Source organism: Ranitomeya variabilis, chromosome 2 (assembly GCF_051348905.1).
Source record: "Ranitomeya variabilis isolate aRanVar5 chromosome 2, aRanVar5.hap1, whole genome shotgun sequence".
NCBI classification, from domain to species: Eukaryota; Metazoa; Chordata; class Amphibia; order Anura; family Dendrobatidae; genus Ranitomeya; species Ranitomeya variabilis.
The window spans coordinates 56,019,361-56,034,100 of record NC_135233.1 but is presented as its reverse complement, the minus strand read 5'-3'; the positions used below and the strand labels follow the sequence as shown (position 1 = coordinate 56,034,100).

General features: G+C 50.6%; 1 protein-coding gene across 2 annotated transcripts in view; it reads right to left on the bottom strand.

Moving 5' to 3' along the window:
* Positions 1-333: 333 nt before the first annotated feature.
* The window catches only part of FOXN2 (forkhead box N2), a 62,998-nt gene continuing 48,591 nt past the window's right edge, over positions 334-14,740 (bottom strand). For both annotated transcript variants that reach the window (XM_077282442.1, XM_077282443.1), the window contains exons 3-6: positions 12,304-12,428; positions 5,998-6,056; positions 2,839-2,907; positions 334-2,126 (exon numbers count right to left, since the gene is read on the bottom strand). In XM_077282442.1, coding sequence (XP_077138557.1) covers positions 1,606-2,126; positions 2,839-2,907; positions 5,998-6,056; positions 12,304-12,428 — 774 coding nt within the window. In that variant the 3' untranslated portion in view covers positions 334-1,605. The remainder of the gene's footprint in view (positions 2,127-2,838; positions 2,908-5,997; positions 6,057-12,303; positions 12,429-14,740) is intronic.

Genomic DNA, 14,740 nt, shown 5'->3' with positions numbered 1-14,740 from the left:
TATAAATCCCTCAATTCCTGAGAACTGAGAGGTAAACTGCAAATTGAAATTTTAATAAAGATGTTATGCTATGTGACCCCCACTCCACCCTTGAAATAGTCACGGCTGCAGGAAGCGTTTGGGACTCGCCCTTCTAGTTTCTTTTCGAACGTAGATGACAGGGGGGAGCAAAATCATTTCTACAATTTCCTAATTGGCACTTTGGAAGACTGTCTTAGTGGTTTTGATTTCTGAGCATCTGTAAAAAGAATGTCATCATGGTGAAAAATTTCTTGGAATCAGCGTGTGCCCGGAGACATACGTACAATCTTGTGAGATGAAGACACTGGGATTGTGAAGAAGGAGTTTTACCCATTTATATACAGAACTTATAAAAATAAAGCCACTACAAAATGATCATTACAAAACCACGATAAACCTGTATCAAAACCTTTAACTGTACACAAAATGCTATGGTCACCACTGCCAAGCAATAATTCAGTGTCTATACAGCACGCAATACAGTGTGCTCTGTTATGATTCATGCACAATGACCGATATCACTAAAAAGCTAGATTAAAGCCTGACTCCATTTCTCATCTTCAAGCATACATGATTTCCTGCCCCTGTAGCCGCCTCCTTCCATTTGAAGATGCACAATTTCTTCCGCCATTGTCTTGTTCTTCGCGCACTAGGCCGCGATGCATAGCATTAGAAGACCAAACTTCCTGCGACCACCTCTCGAAATGTGGCCACGTGTGAAGCGTAAGAAGTGCTATGAACTCTATGTGTATGCGGTCTCTGCAGTGGAGTTAGGCTTTAACTCTGTTTTGGAGACAGAAGTAATGGGATGTACACACACAAATAGACAGACCGACTGGCATGGCCGGAGCAGGTACACGGAAGGATGGGTACAGTGGTACAACTTTTAAACATTCAAGGGACCATTTCTTTATAGCAGACAATATTCTGAACGGGTCACAAAAGTTATAGACTTCTTATCTTTAAACTCACGTGTAAAGCGGAAGGAAAGAGAAGCTTTTGCTTTACATACATTACTTGTTTTGCATTATGCATCGACTCGACATATAAATAGTTGGCAAAAATTATCACTAATACTGAAATGTTTTATCACTTGGTTGTACAGTGGCCAAAAATAAAAAGCAGGTACAGCAGTCAGTGTTGCGCCAGCAGCCTCTGGGTGAAGTTTATGTTGCAGTTTGAGGAATTGTCTGTGATCATCACTACTTTTATATAATAAAATAAAAAAAAATATAAAATAAAAAAAAATAGCTTATTTTTTATGTTGTGTTTTTTTTTGCAGGGCGTTTGCATTTTATGCATTTCTGGTATGAAAGAAAAAAATTCTAAGGCAGTAATCTTGGGAAGTGGTGGGGGTAGGGAAGATAATTTTTAAAATTATAATTAGAAAAAAGAAATAAAAAAATAAAATCAACCTTGCAAAGAAAATAAAAATGAAGCCTCACGATTTTTATGGCTTTGATCTCCTAAAGAAAAAAACAAAAAGAAAATGAAGAATATTGCCACACTGAGTGGGTAAAGGCAGGCGAAAAGAAGCCCCCCAACAAAATAACCAGGTAAAGCAAAATGGAACTGGCCTGATGACTATTTTCTATGCTTTTGTGATTGGGCTTTAGCAGTTTTTAAAAGGGAATCCAGACAAGTGCGGATTCCAGCCAGATGGAGCAGAGAGCCGGCCGCCTCTTTGAGCTCCTCGTCAATATCTTGGCATGATTCCTTTCTGAGCTTTTTGCTGTGCAAATCTTTGCCCGAGGAATTCACGCAGGGTTGGGAAGCATAACCACTGTCACCAAGAGCATCTTCTTCATAGTCAATATCAGTTTCGTCCTCGCTGTGAAACCCTTCGCTGCCATCACTTCCTGCCCTACTGTTCTTTGGGATGAACTCGTAGACCTCATCCACCGACGACAAGGAAGACACACTGGACCGAGATTCACATCGCTGAGAGTTGGTGCCGCTCGCACTGTAGTTGTGATCCTCCTTGGGATCGATGGTGATGACAGTAGAATCTTTTTCTTGAAGAGTCAGAGACGTACAATGCTTGAATGCGCTGGTGTAATTGCGTTTCTTCGGTAGCACCACCTTGAGGGGCTGAGGATTCTGGTCTAAAGAAAAGAAGATCAAACAAAATCAACTGCAAAACAGACTGAAATTTACAGATAATTATTAGTGATGAGCGACTATACTCGTTACTCAAGATTTCCCGAGCATGCTCGGGTGGTCTCCGAGTATTTGGGCGTGCTCGGAGATTTCGTTTTTGCCACCGCAGCTGCATGATTTGTGGCTGCTAGACAGGCTGAACACATGCAGGGATTCCCTAACAAACCGACAACCCCTGCATGTATTCAGGCAGTCTAGCAGCCACAAATCATGCATTTGCGGTGACAAAAACTAAATCTCCAAGTACGCCCAAATACTCAGAGACCATGACATATAGCAATTAGAGTGTCCATTTGGGCGGTGGAAATAATACACACCAAGGGTCCATTTACACAGACTGACTGGCCGCACAATACAACCATAGGTCAGTAAATCTCTACAATTTGGCGGTCATATGTTTACACAGGCAGACTACTAAAATAAGCGATACACACTGGGTGGTCTATAGATGCTGAGTGCACATGGGCTGCCATGGTTCTCGGCTTCTTGGCAGACCAGCTTACATGGAACGATGCACCACTGAGTGATTATCGTTTGTGCTGTGCAAATAATGGATGTGTACCATTAGTAACAAGATCCCTTTAAATACTATAGATAAGATTGACATACAAAACAAAATATTAAAGCAAAGAACGCAAAAAAAAAAGTGATTCTTACAATCCAAAGGTTCCTGCTTGATAGAGCTATTTAAGAGCATCATCGCAGTGGCAGCGTCAATATCAGAATCTGCAAAGTACAAAGAAGAGATTTAGAAGCGAGAAAGTCCTTTCTTCAAAGTTGTCTGGGCAAAATTGCCGAGCCCACCATATACACTCAGTAGTAAACATCTTTCATCCATCTGGCCACGTGGTTGCACTTAAGTATGGAAGGCTTTCCTTTACAGTTGTGGGCCAATTACTGGGCCCCATGTTAAAGAAAGCCATTCCTGGTGACCGACTACCTTCAATGTGCTTTAGAGAGGATATTTCCATCTCGTGTGTTTATGGCATATTCACAGGATCTGCCATAAATGATTGGAGAATACGCTGCTGTCCGTGGAGACGTGGATGGCATTCCCATGCACATGTATAGGAATTCCCAAGACTATGAATACCTCGCCACTAACCGCGCGCATCAGGGCCTCGCTCTGTATGTAGATGTGGGTCTCAGTGGTGACACCAACAAGCCATTAACGCAAGACATTGGTAGTATGAACAAGATGGAATACACCTTTAATAAGACATCTGGGTTTTTTTGGCAAAAAAGTTGTCAATTTGTTTTCTACGCTGATGAGCCCCATCATTAGCCTCTAGTTGGATGGATTTTCACAGCTCATCTTTTAAGGTTTATAATTTGACAAAGTATAATTTATTAGTATCCACGTACATTTTAGACTTGCCACTTGGCCCTTAGAAACATTTTGCAAAATCCATCCAAATGACAAAGTTGTACATCATGTACCAAAGCGCTGCAGCACGATGAGGTTCTCCGCTGAGCTCAGACAGAACAGAAGATAATGGTGAATATACAGCAAAGAATGGCATGAGGCGGTGAGTACAGCACCTGACCCCTGCCCTGTCAATCAATCAATCAAACATTTATCTCACATATGCTGCAGCCAGGATCATATTCCTCACCAATCGTTACACCGATGCCTCTACCTTGTGCCAGTCATTACACTGGTCACCCATCCACTCCAGAATACAGTACAAGCTTATCACCCTCACCCACAAAGCGCTCCATGGCTCAGCACCACCGTACATCTCCTCCCTGGTCTCAGCCTACCACCCTACCCGTGCCCTCCGTTCCGCTAATGACCGGAGGTTAGCATCCTCAATAATCAGAACCTTCCCACTCCCGTCTCCAAGACTTTACACGTGCTGCGCCAATTCTTTGGAATGCACTACCCAGGTTAATATGATTAATCCCCAATCCACACAGTTTAAAGCGTGCCCTAAAAACGCATTTGTTCAGACTGGCCTGTGTGGCCCATTCAACATTTTTACCATAATCAGGTTCCTCGCATCATGTTCTCATACGCTTCATGCATTTTATAGCCCTCTGTATCTGTACTGCTACATACTTAGGCTGATAACCGGTTCATGCAGCTTTACATGAACACCCGAGCCTTACACTATGGCTGGTCCGAACAACGAAAGCAATTGTTACCATCCACCTCTCGTGTCTCCCCTTTTCCTCATAGATTGTAAGCTTGCGAGCAGGGCCCTCATTCCTACTGGTATCTGTTTTGCTCTGTGTTTATTGTTATGCTGTAATGTCTATTGTAAGTAAAAGTCCCCTCTACAATGTACAGTGCTGGGGAATATGTCGGCACTATAGAAATAAAATTATTATATTACATTTATATTTTTATCACTATCTAGTGTATATTGAAAACAAAAATCTTGCAGTTTACACACTGCCCACTAGGCCTAATATTAGACTCCTACCTCCTGCATATCAGATGGGCATTAGAAGCAATTGACTTACCCCAACCCTACTGAATTGTATGGAAGTGTTTAATAATCATGCTGTAACTGCACAAAGATGTGAAGGGAGGAGGCAGAGGTGAGCTGTGACATTGTCAGTTGTAAATAGTGGATCCTATGTTATCTTCTGTATATAGATGTGTTATTAGTCAATGTACAGGACGGTGAGCTGTGATATCACCTACTGTGAATGGTGGAACCTCTGTTCTCTCTGACCATAGAGGTGTCATTAGTCATTATAAGGAGGGGGGGAGGAGGTGATCTGTGACCGCCTACAGTGAATGGTGGATCCTGTGTCATCTACTGCATATAGAGGTGTTATCAATCATTGTACAGGAGGAGGAGGGGGCGATGAGCTGTGATAACGCCTATTATAAATGGTGGATCCTCTGTTATCTACCATGTATAGGAGGTATAATCAGTAATTTTCCAGGAGAGGGTGAGCTGTTATCTATTGTATCTAGAGGTGTTATCAGTCCTTGTACAGGAGGGGTAGGAGGTGACCTGTGATATCTCCTATTCTGAATAGTGGATCTTTGCTATCCACTGTATATAGAGATGTAATCAGTCAATCATTCATTTTACAGGAGGTGTAGTGGGTGAGCTGTTATCTTCTGTATACAGGAGGTGTTATCAGTCATTGCACAGGAGGGCGAGAAGGTGAGCTGTGATATCGCCTATGGGGGATCCTGCGTCATCTACTGTACAGTATCCAGGAGATGTTATCAGACAGTTATAATTACCGGTAACCATACTGCTGAAAACTCTTCTGTACAGAACAGCATGAGAGAGTCTGCAGTCTAGTCTATAAAACCTAGCGAGAAAATTCAAACATTTCCAATTTCATGATATAGTACTTCTAAATGTGTCCTGTAATATAAACTCGCAGGAAGCGTAGACAAGGTCAAGGATGCTTAAGAGCCCAAAAAAACTGGCAGCTGAAACTTAGAATAAGGAATACGGACATCATGGGAGATGACAAAGTAGAGAGCCCCTAACAAAACATCCACTGGCAGTACTAGAGAAGTGTTTGGCCAGGCACAATGTACTTGAAGATCAGGACCATGTCACTTCTTTTGTGCGGATCTGCAGTGGTTCTGCACCCTTCCATTATAGAAATCCGCAGGGGTAAAAAAATGCATGAAATCCGCAACAAAAACGCACAAAATCCGCATTAAAAAAAACGCATCAAATCTGCACCTGCGTTTTCTGCCAGGAGATGCAGATTTTGTTCCGAAAATTCTGCACCCCAATCCGCAACGTGTGCACATAGCCTAAAGGCCGCCAACATTTCTAACACTTAACAATGGTCAGTGTGTGAGTAAATAATCCAACATACTAGACATACCTTTCACAGATTGCCCCCGAGTCGGTTTTGTTGCAGACGATAAGCTAAGAGGTGATGCACTGAAAGAAAATAGCAATTTATTACAAAGGACCACACAATATATGAGCGAGAGAGGGGTGCAGAGAGCGGGGGACAGAGCGCGACAGAGCGGGGGACAGAGCGCGACAGAGCGGGGGACAGAGCGCGACAGAGCGGGGGACAGAGCGCGACAGAGCGGGGGACAGAGCGCGACAGAGCGGGGGACAGAGCGCGACAGAGCGGGGGACAGAGCGCGACAGAGCGGGGGACAGAGCGCGACAGAGCGGGGGACAGAGCGCGGGACAGAGCGCGACAGAGCGGGGGACAGAGCGCGACAGAGCGGGGGACAGAGCGCGACAGAGCGGGGGACAGAGCGCGACAGAGCGGGGGACAGAGCGCGACAGAGCGGGGGACAGAGCGCGACAGAGCGGGGGACAGAGCGCGACAGAGCGGGGGACAGAGCGCGACAGAGCGGGGGACAGAGCGGGGGACAGAGCGCGACAGAGCGGGGGACAGAGCGCGACAGAGCGGGGGACAGAGCGCGACAGAGCGGGGGACAGAGCGCGACAGAGCGGGGGACAGAGCGCGACAGAGCGGGGGACAGAGCGCGACAGAGCGGGGGACAGAGCGCGACAGAGCGGGGGACAGAGCGCGACAGAGCGGGGGACAGAGCGCGACAGAGCGGGGGACAGAGCGCGACAGAGCGGGGGACAGAGCGCGACAGAGCGGGGGACAGAGCGCGACAGAGCGGGGGACAGAGCGCGACAGAGCGGGGGACAGAGCGCGACAGAGCGGGGGACAGAGCGCGACAGAGCGGGGGACAGAGCGCGACAGAGCGGGGGACAGAGCGCGACAGAGCGGGGGACAGAGCGCGACAGAGCGGGGGACAGAGCGCGACAGAGCGGGGGACAGAGCGCGACAGAGCGGGGGACAGAGCGCGACAGAGCGGGGGACAGAGCGCGACAGAGCGGGGGACAGAGCGCGACAGAGCGGGGGACAGAGCGCGACAGAGCGGGGGACAGAGCGCGACAGAGCGGGGGACAGAGCGCGACAGAGCGGGGGACAGAGCGCGACAGAGCGGGGGACAGAGCGCGACAGAGCGGGGGACAGAGCGCGACAGAGCGGGGGACAGAGCGCGACAGAGCGGGGGACAGAGCGCGACAGAGCGGGGGACAGAGCGCGACAGAGCGGGGGACAGAGCGCGACAGAGCGGGGGACAGAGCGCGACAGAGCGGGGGACAGAGCGCGACAGAGCGGGGGACAGAGCGCGACAGAGCGGGGGACAGAGCGCGACAGAGCGGGGGACAGAGCGCGACAGAGCGGGGGACAGAGCGCGACAGAGCGGGGGACAGAGCGCGACAGAGCGGGGGACAGAGCGCGACAGAGCGGGGGACAGAGCGCGACAGAGCGGGGGACAGAGCGCGACAGAGCGGGGGACAGAGCGCGACAGAGCGGGGGACAGAGCGCGACAGAGCGGGGGACAGAGCGCGACAGAGCGGGGGACAGAGCGCGACAGAGCGGGGGACAGAGCGCGACAGAGCGGGGGACAGAGCGCGACAGAGCGGGGGACAGAGCGCGACAGAGCGGGGGACAGAGCGCGACAGAGCGGGGGACAGAGCGCGACAGAGCGGGGGACAGAGCGCGACAGAGCGGGGGACAGAGCGCGACAGAGCGGGGGACAGAGCGCGACAGAGCGGGGGACAGAGCGCGACAGAGCGGGGGACAGAGCGCGACAGAGCGGGGGACAGAGCGCGACAGAGCGGGGGACAGAGCGCGACAGAGCGGGGGACAGAGCGCGACAGAGCGGGGGACAGAGCGCGACAGAGCGGGGGACAGAGCGCGACAGAGCGGGGGACAGAGCGCGACAGAGCGGGGGACAGAGCGCGACAGAGCGGGGGACAGAGCGCGACAGAGCGGGGGACAGAGCGCGACAGAGCGGGGGACAGAGCGCGACAGAGCGGGGGACAGAGCGCGACAGAGCGGGGGACAGAGCGCGACAGAGCGGGGGACAGAGCGCGACAGAGCGGGGGACAGAGCGCGACAGAGCGGGGGACAGAGCGCGACAGAGCGGGGGACAGAGCGCGACAGAGCGGGGGACAGAGCGCGACAGAGCGGGGGACAGAGCGCGACAGAGCGGGGGACAGAGCGCGACAGAGCGGGGGACAGAGCGCGACAGAGCGGGGGACAGAGCGCGACAGAGCGGGGGACAGAGCGCGACAGAGCGGGGGACAGAGCGCGACAGAGCGGGGGACAGAGCGCGACAGAGCGGGGGACAGAGCGCGACAGAGCGGGGGACAGAGCGCGACAGAGCGGGGGACAGAGCGCGACAGAGCGGGGGACAGAGCGCGACAGAGCGGGGGACAGAGCGCGACAGAGCGGGGGACAGAGCGCGACAGAGCGGGGGACAGAGCGCGACAGAGCGGGGGACAGAGCGCGACAGAGCGGGGGACAGAGCGCGACAGAGCGGGGGACAGAGCGCGACAGAGCGGGGGACAGAGCGCGACAGAGCGGGGGACAGAGCGCGACAGAGCGGGGGACAGAGCGCGACAGAGCGGGGGACAGAGCGCGACAGAGCGGGGGACAGAGCGCGACAGAGCGGGGGACAGAGCGCGACAGAGCGGGGGACAGAGCGCGACAGAGCGGGGGACAGAGCGCGACAGAGCGGGGGACAGAGCGCGACAGAGCGGGGGACAGAGCGCGACAGAGCGGGGGACAGAGCGCGACAGAGCGGGGGACAGAGCGCGACAGAGCGGGGGACAGAGCGCGACAGAGCGGGGGACAGAGCGCGACAGAGCGGGGGACAGAGCGCGACAGAGCGGGGGACAGAGCGCGACAGAGCGGGGGACAGAGCGCGACAGAGCGGGGGACAGAGCGCGACAGAGCGGGGGACAGAGCGCGACAGAGCGGGGGACAGAGCGCGACAGAGCGGGGGACAGAGCGCGACAGAGCGGGGGACAGAGCGCGACAGAGCGGGGGACAGAGCGCGACAGAGCGGGGGACAGAGCGCGACAGAGCGGGGGACAGAGCGCGACAGAGCGGGGGACAGAGCGCGAGAGGGGGACAGAGCGCGCGAGAGGGGGACAGAGCGCGCGAGAGGGGGACAGAGCGCGCGAGAGGGGGACAGAGCGCGCGAGAGGGGGACAGAGCGCGCGAGAGGGGGACAGAGCGCGCGAGAGGGGGACAGAGCGCGCGAGAGGGGGGCAGAGCGCGCGAGAGGGGGGCAGAGCGCGCGAGAGGGGGGCAGAGCGCGCGAGAGGGGGACAGAGCGCGCGAGGGGGGGACAGAGCGCGCGAGGGGGGGACAGAGCGCGAGAGGGGGGGACAGAGCGCGAGAGGGGGGGACAGAGCGCGAGAGGGGGGGACAGAGCGCGAGAGGGGGGGACAGAGCGCGAGAGGGGGGGACAGAGCGCGAGAGGGGGGGACAGAGCGCGAGAGGGGGGGACAGAGCGCGAGAGGGGGGGACAGAGCGCGAGAGGGGGGGACAGAGCGCGAGAGGGGGGGACAGAGCGCGAGAGGGGGGGACAGAGCGCGAGAGGGGGGGACAGAGCGCGAGAGGGGGGGACAGAGCGCGAGGGGGGGACAGAGCGCGAGAGGGGGGGACAGAGCGCGAGAGGGGGGGACAGAGCGCGAGAGGGGGGGACAGAGCGCGAGAGGGGGGGACAGAGCGCGAGAGGGGGGGACAGAGCGCGAGAGGGGGGGACAGAGCGCGAGAGGGGGACAGAGCGCGAGAGGGGGACAGAGCCAGATATATAGATTTTTTGTTTGTTTGTTTGTTTTGTTTAGCACGGAAAGTTATAAAATTTGCCAGTCTCTTTAATTAGAAAATTCATATTCATTCCTGTACCAAAAAAAAAAAATAAAGAAAAGAAAATGTGGCAAACTGCTTCCAAACCTCTGCTTTTTCCCCAGCCTGTTTGCCAGCCTTCCGCTGCACTGATATCTGGACGTACTTATTGGAAACACTGCTGATGGCAGTGATGGGTCAGCTCCTGCGTCACTAGGTTCACACTGCGTTAACAGCAGCCCGTCCAACACATGCGTTAACGGGCTGCTGTTATCGCAGGTGCCGATATGTCATCGCGCTAGCGCAGATATAGTATCTGCTAGTGCTAGCAGTGACTGACCTGCAGCCCGCGTCCCAGGGTCGGTCACTCAATGACGGCTAGCGCACGCCCATCATATGACTTAATGGCGGCGTTAATGGACTGCTTTACACCGTGTTATGCCGCGGTGTAACGTAGTCCGTCTAACGGACGCCTATAACGCAATGTGAACCCAGCCCTGGAGAAGCTGCTGCAGGCGATTGCTCTGATCAGCCCAACACTCAGAGGAGGAGACAGGAGCCGACTCATCACTGCAATCAGCTGTACTCCCAATGATAACACTCATATCAATGCAGGTGAAAGCAGGAAAACAGACTGAGTAAAAGCTGGGGTTTGGAAACCATTTACATGCATTTTTACCCAGCAATTAAGACAAATCCCCCTAATAAAGTGATTTGCTAAGTTGCAAAGCTTTCTATGCAGGGCAAGAATTCTATATATAAAAAATTGAAAGTTTAGTTAGTCTTTAAAGGGAACAGTTCATGTCCTTTTGTGTATTAAACTGACCCCCCAGTGTGTTGTTATTGATGCAATGTGCATCAGTAACATTGTTTTCTCAAAGAAAAGCTCCCAGTATATGTGTAAGAACACTTTCTACCATTAGTAGATTGCATCACATAGCGCTATGACAAACAAAAGGTGGCACTTGTTACAGCTTCTGTCACAGTCAGTCATGGTCCTGTTCAATATTATTCACGCCCACCATATTGCGATTGCATGCTTGGCATGACGCCACAGCAGCGGCCTCAGAAATCCCATGGTTGCGCCCTGCTCATCGGCTCCCCGGTGTGCGCACTGATTCTGGATGTACATCCCCAGCTTCTTTTCACATGTGCGCATGCTCCGGAGCCGCTGTAAGTCAGTGGCCACATGATAGCATGCGCGCTCACAAACTATGTGCGCCACTGTCATCCAGCTCGCCACCGCGCCCGCTGGGGACGGACACCCAGATTCAGTGCGCATGCCAGATTTTCTTTGAGAAAACAATGTTAGTGATGTACATTGCATCACTAATACCACACCAAGGCCAGTTTAATACACAAAAAGAACATGACAGGTTCCCTTTAACTGATGTTCATATTTACTATACTCTTCGGACTACAAGCAGAACAATGGAGGCACCCAGGGCAAAGACGCTATTGTTTTATCAAAAACCGGTTTCAGCTTAAGTGCGGCTTGTGTATTTAAGTGAGAAACCATCTCACATCAGATTGTTTAGTCTCTCGAGCTTTTAGGGAGCTGGACTAAGGGTACCGTCACACAATGCCATTTTAATCGCTACGACGGCACGATCCGTGACGTCGCAGCGTCGTATGATTATCGCTCCAGCGTCGTAGACTGCGGTCACACTGTGCAATCACGGCGCTGGAGCGATGCCGAAGTCCCCGGGTAACCAGGGTAAACATCGGGTTACTAAGCGCAGGGCCGCGCTTAGTAACCCGATGTTTACGGTGGTTACCAGCGTAAAAGTAAAAAAAAACAAACCGTACATACTCACCATCTGATGTCCGTCCGGTCCCTTGCAGTCTGCTTCCCGCTGTGACTGAGTGCCACCGTAAAGTGAAAGCAGATCACAGCGGCGACGTCACCGCTGTGATCTGCTCTCACTTTCCGGCCGGCAGTCAGTCAGAGCGGGAAGCAGACGGCGGGGGACCTGACGGACATCAGATGGTGAGTATGTACGGTTTGTTTTTTTTTACTTTTACGCTGGTAACCACCGTAAACATCGGGTTACTAAGCGCAGCCCTGCGCTTAGTAACCCGATGTTTACCCTGGTTACCAGAGAACGCATCGCTGGATCGCTGTCACACACAACGATCCAGCGATGACAGCGGGAGATCCAGCGACGAAAGAAAGTTTCAAACGATGTGCTACGACGTACGATTCTCAGCTGGGTGCCTGATCGCAGTAGCGTGTCAGACACTGCGAGATCGTAACGATATCGCTAGAACGTCACGAATCGTGCCGTCGTAGCAATAAAAATGCCACTGTGTGATGGTACCCTAAGTGTGGTTATTCAAAAGAGAAGAGCAAAGTGAGACGTTCCTTCTGGTGCAGAAGAGAAGTATAAAGGATTGACTTGGAATGTTAAGAAGTTGAACCTCTTAGCCTCAAAAAGGATGGAATCTTCAGAGGGCAGCAAATTAAGTATTTCACTTATGCCAAGTACCCATATCCCTGCGTACCTGGAAGGAGAGGCAGGAAGGGTGTACAATGCAAGCGCTGCAGAAAAGGGCTGCTTCTTCAGTGCTTGTACAAGGTTCGGTTTATACTCTGGATCAACACACCATAAGGAGCCTTTTCCATTTACCTAAAACAAAATAAAAAAAAACGCAAAGTAACTATTAATGTAAAAAAAAAAAAGCCAGTACAAATACCATCTTGAACCAGTCACAGGTCGACATCCCAGGGCCTATACCATACCAAAAGACGTCTGATGCCCCAGCAGATCTGGCCCCAGAAGGTGGCAGCCTTCATTATATCAGAGCTGGACTCCATCATTGTTGTCGCTTTATTACCATGTAGAAGACGAACCTGTGTTACTTCTAAAACCAGTAAATGCCCATCTGTAGGAACATACCTGTAAAGTCTGTGGATACTTAAAAGGCAGTCTGTCAGCAGAAAATGACTGTTCAAACCAAGCACAGGCGCTCGGTGCATGACCAAGCAGTTTAGCCCACCTTCACAGCAATTTTTTTATTTTTTTTTCCCACTTTTTAAATCTATGTTCTACCTTAATTTACAGTTCTCGCTTTACATGAGTCAGAGAAAAGTGGATATAGATGGAAAACAAGAATGGTCACAACAAGAGTGCACAGAGTGCCTGTGCTGGGCTTGAACAGTCGTAGTGTACTGTCAAGGACACTTTAAAAGGGTATTCCCATCTCCTAGATCCTGTCTGAATATGTAGTAGGTGTAATGATAATATTAGCAAATACCTCCAATTAAAAATGTAGCATAGTTCTTCTGATTAGCCATTTCGCTTACCCCATGTGCAGGGAATTACAGTAGCTTAGTTATGACCACTCATATTGTGACAGTTAATTAGTTACATCCACCAGCAGCTAGCTAAGCCACTGCAACGCCCTGCATATGGGGTAAGCGACATGGCTTATCAGAAGAACTACACTACATTTCTAATTATAGGTATTTGCTAATATGATTATTACACCAACTACATATTGGGATAGGATCTTCGAGTTGGGAATACAATACCCTTTTAATAAAACACCAATACACATATCCTGCTGAAATCCACAGGTTTGGCCGATATGCATCTAATGTTTGTAGCAGGTGTAACCCATCACTCTGCTCTTCTAAAACACAAATTTAAGCTGATAAAGCCAAATAAAATAAAATAAAAAGGTCCATGAAGAGGGATGTGAGCTCTATCAGACTCCAGGAGAGCAGTCAGAGGGTATTGACCGAAAAGTCTGATCGCTCGTTCCTCAGATTTCACACTGAACTATGCAGCCAAGAATACATGGAGGCAACAGAAGGCACACGGTTGGATATAACACATCAGGACAGTAGTAGGAGCAAGCAGCTGTTTATTTTGTTTGCATGGTGGAGAGGGATACAGAGAAACAATATTCAGCAGGTCAGCGGCCCGTGACTGTTTCCTCATACTACCGGAGTCACTGACAATCTACTTTTTGATATGTTACATTTGAACTCTGTCAAATATTGCACCACACATGTGAATACCGACCAGTGTGTTTATCCTGTTTTAGAAATCCAGGTAACGTGTCCTTGGATGTGCTGCTGATGACTGAAATTATATCGACTATCTGACTACAAAAGATTTATTGAACAGGTTTAAAGTCAACGCGTTTTGAAGTCATACAAAAGACCTATATAGGTTTTATCCTGACGAAAAAGTCCTTTGTATGACAAAACCTGCAGCAAAAATACCGAAAGAATTGAGATGCTGCAGATTTAAGGCTATGTTCACACGTTGCTTTTTTGTTGCCAACAAAATCTGATCTCTTGGCAGACAAAAAGCAGGTTTTGCTGCCTTTTTCAGGACCCCAACATTCAGCTTTGCTTCCATTGTACAAGCATGAACAATGCAAGACATATGTGAAACTTTTTTAGGAGTGTAGGAGAAGCTTTGTAATTTAATTCTTTCATTTATACCAGAAAAACACGGATGAGACCATGATGGAAAACATTGATTACACCGGTACAGTTTTTTCACGCACAGGCTAGCCGTGTGAAGGAGCCTCAGAACACTCTCCCTTTAATAATGACAATCAGGAATGTGAAAGCTGTGTATTGACCTGGTAACTTGTTGGAGATCTGAGAACCTGAGCTATTCCATATAGGACTATAAAAACCAAATCAACTTTTACACCACAATGTGCATTCCTATTCTGCGGTCATCAGGAAGTTAGGTTGGGAATTTAAAGGGGGTGTCCACTATTGTTTAAAACCCCGTTTTAAATGCTCTCAGTGTGCTGAATAAAACAAAACAAAAAAAAAAAAACAACATACTTACCTGTCGGACTAGCACCGCGCCACCTCCCAGAGTGCTGAGGCGATCTAGTGACACTGTTTATTTCACGCAAACACTGCAGCCAATCAGAGGCAGCGGAGATCAACAACGTCAGTGTTGAGAAG